The 6,560-nt window shown below is 53.1% G+C and overlaps 1 protein-coding gene across 1 annotated transcript; it reads left to right on the forward strand.

The window, feature by feature from the left end:
* Nucleotides 1-279: 279 nt before the first annotated feature.
* On the forward strand, nt 280-4,447 carry PLLP (plasmolipin; the record flags this gene model as incomplete). The annotated part of the gene is made up of 4 exons (XM_082062688.1): nt 280-402; nt 3,132-3,305; nt 3,728-3,847; nt 3,924-4,447. 4 exons carry the CDS (start codon nt 280-282, stop codon nt 4,035-4,037), a joined length of 531 nt encoding a protein of 176 aa, XP_081918814.1. The 3' UTR covers nt 4,038-4,447.
* Nucleotides 4,448-6,560: the final 2,113 nt, after the last annotated feature.

Here is a 6,560-nt window from a genome sequence, read left to right on the forward strand (position 1 = left end):
GTGGGGCCGCCCCTGGAGTGCTGGGTCCTGCCGGGCTCCCCAGTACAAGTGAGACAGGGACGTGCAGGATGATACAGGAGGGGCCGCAGCATCTCCCCGGTTTGGAGGAGCTGGGGCAGCCGCGAGAGCTCAGCCCGGCGCCCTCCACCCCCAGCCCGCTGCGCGGGGCCGGGCCGGACCCAGCCGGGCCGCCCGGGGGGGCAGCGGGGCCGTTCCCGAGCTCCGCCCGGGGAGGGGCGGGAGGCGGCCCGGGGCCGTGCCGGTGCCGGTGCCCGCGGCATGGCGGGGCTGCCCGGTGCCGCGCGGTCCCCGGGCGGCTCCCCGGGCCCCTCCGCCGCTCTGCCCGCCCTGGACGGCGCCTTCCTGCTCTCGCCGCTCGGGGGGCTGATGTGCGCCCAGATCGTGAGTACCGGGGAGGGGACACCTGGCAGGGGGGCTCGGCTGTGGGACCGCATCACCCCCTTTGGATGCTTTTCTCTATTGCCCTGGCTGGAAACAGGCAGGTTCCCTTTGGCTGCCCTCCCTACCCCATCCTCGCTTTCTAACCCTAATCCACCTCTAACTCTGACGTCCCTCAGTCCCCCTCTCTCCCCTTCCCTCTCTAAAGCCAAAGGAAAATTTGGCTGCTTGCCCTCATGCCCTTTTGCTGGTTGTACCTCGGCTCGATGCCTGGCAGCTCCCAGTGCTGTGCACGGGCTGATCCACATGGGCATCCCCATGGGGCACGAGCTAGTGCGTCCCATCCCAGCACCCACAGCCCCCGGCCCTGACCAAGGTGTGTTTGGGCTACTCCTGGGGTTCCCACAGGACTCTCACATTCCCCGAGTTCTCCCAGCCCTCCAGGTTGTCCTCCTCAGCAGTCGGATTTGGCAGCTACTCTCAGACAAGCCCAAGGGTCTTTGTACCATCAAAACTCGCAGCAGCACCACCTTTCTATTTCTTCAGCACCTGGGTCAACTGCAGAATAAACTGCTGCTGCTCTGTCCTGGTACTTGGGATCTCAGGTGCAATGTTTGTGCACAGGGGTGGGCATTCAGCTGCATATGAGGCCACGCATGATCCACCCCGGTGTTTGCCCGAGTTGCTGCGCTGCTGCCGCAGGGACCCTGTTTGCTCGTACCCTCTCTCCGGGGCAGGGTTGTGGACAGTGGCAGTGGGACATGCCCTGAGCAGCCGCTGTGAAACACCCAGTTTAGACCTGGATCCCTGCTCCACGCCTGGGCATGGCTGAGCTGCTTGTGACAGGGGAATAAACACTTGGGGAAGGATGCTGCAGGGGGTGTCTTGCAGGAGTATCAGGAAAGAAAGACGGAGCCAAGATCAGCAGAAGGGGCCATTCAACCCCACACCTGGTCTTACCTCTCCAGCCCATTGCTTGGACCACATCATTAAAAGTGCTCACCCAGCTCCAGTCCACCACGCTCTGCTGCTCCCCAAAACCTCCCTCCCAAGGGCTCCTGCTTTTCTCGCCCCCGCAGCTGGAGCAGGGCAGCTCACACATGCTGCCTCCTGCTCCCAAAGCACACCAAGCTTTTCCTATACATGTTTCTCCCCAACGCATGTTTTTCGATCACGAGTGCTAGAAATGGATGCGACAGACAAGGAGACATTGTCAGGGCAGCCAAGCACCAGGGCGTTGTACTCAAGCAGGACAAAGGCCATTGTGTTTCTTCCATGACAATAAGCAATAAGGGCTTACGCAGGGGCAGATTGGCTTTCCAAAGAGCCCTTCTCCTCCCCTGCCAAAGCAGAGGTGCTGGTGGCTTCACCAGCTCTGCCCAAACATCCCAACCCCAGTTGGGAAACAGAAGATGCTGCAGCTGCATTTGAGGCATGTTCTCACCCCCGCCTTGTCATGGGGATCTCCCTGGGACATCTGGGAAATGTGGAGAGTGCAGGGCTGGAGTTTCTTTGCCCCTTGAGAAGCAGGTGCAAATGCTCCCTGCTTTGCTCTGGTCCAGTTGGAGGGGATGAAGGGTGGTGACAGAGCCCAATCAGTATCCCGCTGGCTGCTGGAGCCCCAGCTCTGTGTCCTGGTGCACAGGCTGTGGTTGAGGCTGTAGAACAAACAGGGCAAACCACAGAAAGCGTTGTTTGCTTTGCAACAGCCTTTTCTTTTTCCAGCTCCATCACTATGTGCTGGTGTCCCATCCCCTCCTTGCTCCATCACAGGCTAAGAGGCCTTTGAAATAAAAAAAATACCTGCAAACTTGCTGCTGTGGCTGCTCCAGGGTGTTCCCCAGGGGGATGGTGAGGGCAGCTGCTTCCTGGCCACATTGCTGTGAGCAAAGCAGGGCAGAATCTCCTCCAGAGTCCAAAGATCAGGGGTGGATGCAGCACAGGGAAGGTATAAAATAAATAAAATAAAATAAAATAAAATAAAATAAAATAAAATAAAATAAAATAAAATAAAATAAAATAAAATAAAATAAAATAAAATAAAATAAAATAAAATAAAATAAAATATGAAGTGCCACCTTGGGTTGGGTTCTTCCACCCCTGACTGCCAGGGACCTGCGGGCAGATACCTGCTCTGTGCTGCTGCCTCTGCCCTGCGTGCTCTGCAGGGAGGGGACAGGACGGCTCTGCCTGTTTCTGCCCCAGCACACCCAGACACAGACTTACCCACCTGCTTTTCTGTCAGACACATGAAGCTGCAGTAGCTGCATAGTTAAACCTGCTTAGCAGTGACAGGTGAGCCCTAGGAGCTGTAAGAACAGAAGGTATAGACCAGACCAGACCAGACCTAACCAGTGGAGGGAAGCTTTCTTTAATTTTTTAAATGATGCTGCACCTGGACGGGGTCAACGCTGAGCTGGGACCTGAGAAGCCCTCAGGTCCAGCTTGTCATCCAGCCTACAAGATGTCCCTAACACTGAAGCAGGACCCACAGAGACTGGCCCTGGGCATAGGGGCTTCTTGGCTGAGAAGGGACATTTGGTGGTAAGGATGCCCAGGTTTCAGCCACCCTGCCTCGCAGGACATCCCTGTGCCGGCTCCTGGCGCAGCAGCACTGGGGAGGAGCCCATCCCCAAGTAATGAGGGTCTAGTGAGCCCAGGTTCATGGGCTGTGTCCTGCTTCCCACCTGCAGGAACCACCACATGAACACATTCCCCATTTCACCCCACAGGTGCTCGGCTTACTGGTGTGGGCTCTCATTGCCGACACAACGTACTATCTGCACGCAGCATACGCCTGGGTGATGTTCGTGTCCATCTTCCTCTGGATAGTAACAGTCCTTTTCCTCGTGACTTACCTCCTGCAGCTTCCGCTGAAGTTCTATGTGATCCCCTGGCCCCTCGTGGTATGTAGCCAAGAGGGAGGGAGGGGGGATCCTAAGTGGGAGACATCCTGGGGAAATGCTGCAAGAAGATCAAGGCTTTGGGCTTTTCTGGGCTGATGGAGCAAAGTCCCCTGCACTTTGCACAATGACACCATTTCGTTCTGACCCTCGGTGGCTTAGAAAATTTTCAAAACAGGGAGCCCTGTATCACCCAGAAAGTTGAAGCTACTGTCACTGTTGCAGTCATGTCAACCAGAAACCTCTCAGTGGGGTGTATTTAATGAGGTGTTAACCCAAGGCTTGTTCCTGGTGTGAGGGGCTGGTCCCTTTTGCTGTTTCCCCAAGGGAAGAGGGAGGAATGTGAAGCTGAGCCTTTTGCTCATCACTCACACCAGCGCACACAAGTCGGAGTTCACTCACGCCCTTCTCTTTGCCTTCCCCAGCTGATGATCTTCAACGCTGTAGCGACTGTCCTGTACATCTCTGCCTTCGTAACGTGCGCGGCTGCCGTGCAGCCCACGTCCTGGCGGCAGTGGGATTACAACCGAAGAGCCACGGCATCCGTAAGTAGTTTGGGGCAGGTGAGGGCCATGGGGTGAGGGCGGCCGCCGTGCTCATGCCTGGGGTCTGCTCTTCCAGTTCTTCGCCTGCGTCGCTGTGATCGCCTATGGGGCCAGCACCTTCTTCAGCTTCTGTGCCTGGAAAGGGCTCGGCAGCAACGCGGCCACCAGCCAAGTGACCGACCGCGCGTGAGGAGCGGACGGCAAAGCCCAGCCTGGGGTCAGCTTGTGCCAGGCTCGGTGCCGGGCGCTCACGTACCACCACATCTTGTTCTCGGACCAGCCTGTGCTGGCAGTGATGGTCAGTACTGGGTTGTGTGGACACTGCTCTGTGGCCTCTGATGATGCTTCCAGCTGATGTGCCCACAGCACAAACCCACCAGGTGCTGCCACTCGCAGCCTCGCTGGAGGCTGAAGCTCCTGCTTGGCCCTGGGGTTCATCCAGGTCGTCGCTGCAGCAGCTCCGCTGAGGGGCCTCAGCCAATTCGGCACACTCCAATACTAAAATTCACTAAACCAAGTGCAGGCTCCTGTCTCTGGTCATTCACAGCTGCGGTGTGTAAGTAGTTGCTGTTAACATGATACATAAATGGTGGCAGAGCTGGAGGATGAAGGCTAAGCAAAAGAAGCAGTCTAAACTGTTCTTGTATTGATTTCTAACAATTCGAAACACAAATTTTATGCTTTAAATAAAACTCTTCCTAAATCCAGCACTGGAGTCTGTGACTAAAAAATCTGTCATGTGAGCAGGAGCACGTACAGCACGGCATGGAGTGGAAAGCAGAGATGTCACTGGCGGAGGTGACTGCCCCTCGGCTCTGCATATGGACACTGCAGCCTGGCCCCAACGGGGAAGGCTGTAAGTCCACAGGGCTCACCTTGCTTTGCTTTACACACCGGCACACACACATGTACGTGCACGCACAGCGAGCGTGCATCCAGGACTGTGAGAACACGAAAGAGGCACCGCAGCTTTGAGGAGCTCCCTCCTCCAGGCTCAGCACCACACACCCCCCCATCAACCAGCACGTCAATTTTGCCTGTTAGTTACACACAGTCTTCAAAAACTAAATCTAAGTTTCCAAATGCCCTGGGAACACTCACAGGATCGGTGCTGCTCCCCCACGCTGCAGGCAACACGTTCACCTTTGATTTCCTGGGCACGCAGGCTGGTGTTTGTCAGAAGGAGAGTGACGCCCAGCCAGACACAGCAGCTTTCCCCTTCGCACCCTTCTGTACAAGCTAATGAAAACAGATGGAGTTCAATTTGTTTCCGGATCCCTGTACACAGCAAAGCTGGAGGACAATGAGCTACACCGCAAAGTTTACCTTATGATCTGTGGGGAGAAGTTTTAACAGCTTGTCTACAGAGGCAGGCTCAGGAAACTTAACTGTGTTAATGGAAGGTGTGGATTGAAAAGGGACCGGACAAATGCATTAGCCCCAGGGCAGCTCTGCCTTTATTTGGTTTTCTGTGAGCTAAATGAAGGGTCAAGTTTCCACAACTATGAATATATATATAAATCAGTAACAGTATGAAAATTAGCTTCTTCACACATTGTTATGACAACGATAAAACTCTTCAAATACCTAGTCAGACTTGCACAGAGATAATCCATTGTATATAGAAATTTAATCTCTTTAAAAAGCCCCTCTCCCTGATGGAAAATGCACCAAACCAGGGATGAGTGACAGGAGCATCACAGAGGGATGAGATGTTCTGGGGAGAGCAGCCCACAGAAAACACACAGACAGAAGGGAGTGGCACAGGGGCAGAAACGTATTGGAGGAAACACACAGATACAATTCCCTGCCAAAATAAGAATGAATCCTAACTGTCCTTTGCAGCCTCTGAAATTAAAGGAGACCCTGCTCAAAATACAACAGAGCTCCCTTCAGAAGACAACTGCCCAACGTATTCATTTATACTGCCATTAGCTTAAGTAATTAATTGAAACAATTGTAACAGGAAAAGAATGAACATTTTTTTCAGTTAAAAAAAAAAAAAAAGTCAGGGATATATTCAGTTTTAGCTGCAAATAATCATTTTAGCTCAACAATTAACAATCGAAACATTTCATCGTGTTTCTTTTAAAATTGGCTAAAATCTGTTCCTGACATTAAAAAGTCAACATCATATAAACAGGTAAGAAGTTAAATGAAGAACCCCAGTTCCTGCACTGACAGTAGAAGAACAACTGGACTTTAAGTCTTCAGTTTCTGTGATGTTAACCTCAGGATTCACCCGGCAGAGGAGCTGCACCTGGTTTGTATTAAAACCATGACCCAATGTTTTCATACGCTTTTTCTTTTTCTGGAAATAAGCGTCTTGGAGCATCATCTCTGCTCGCTACCTGCCCACACGGGCCTGAGCACCCACTTCTGTGCTAACAGGAGAAGCTGCTTTTTACAGCACCGGTGGTAGACAGATGTGTAAAAACCTGCAAATCCTGGCAGGATGAGCCCCTGAGGGAGCCTCACCGGCCTTGCTGCTGTGAGAGGATCAGGAACAGGCATTTCAAACCACAGTGCTGCGACTTAGCACCCTTGGGGATGTACTCATGTTGCCTTAGCAGGTTGCTGAAAAGAGAATCAAAATGAGCTTGTGTGGTGTTCACCAGAACGGAAAGCCTATAAAAACCTGCTTTTGATCAGAACACACTCACGAGAATTTTTAACTCCCCCCTTTTTTTTAAAAAAAGACAAAAAAAAGAAG

Source organism: Streptopelia decaocto, assembly GCF_964273445.1.
Source record: "Streptopelia decaocto genome assembly, chromosome: 11".
In the NCBI taxonomy this organism is placed as follows: domain Eukaryota; kingdom Metazoa; phylum Chordata; class Aves; order Columbiformes; family Columbidae; genus Streptopelia; species Streptopelia decaocto.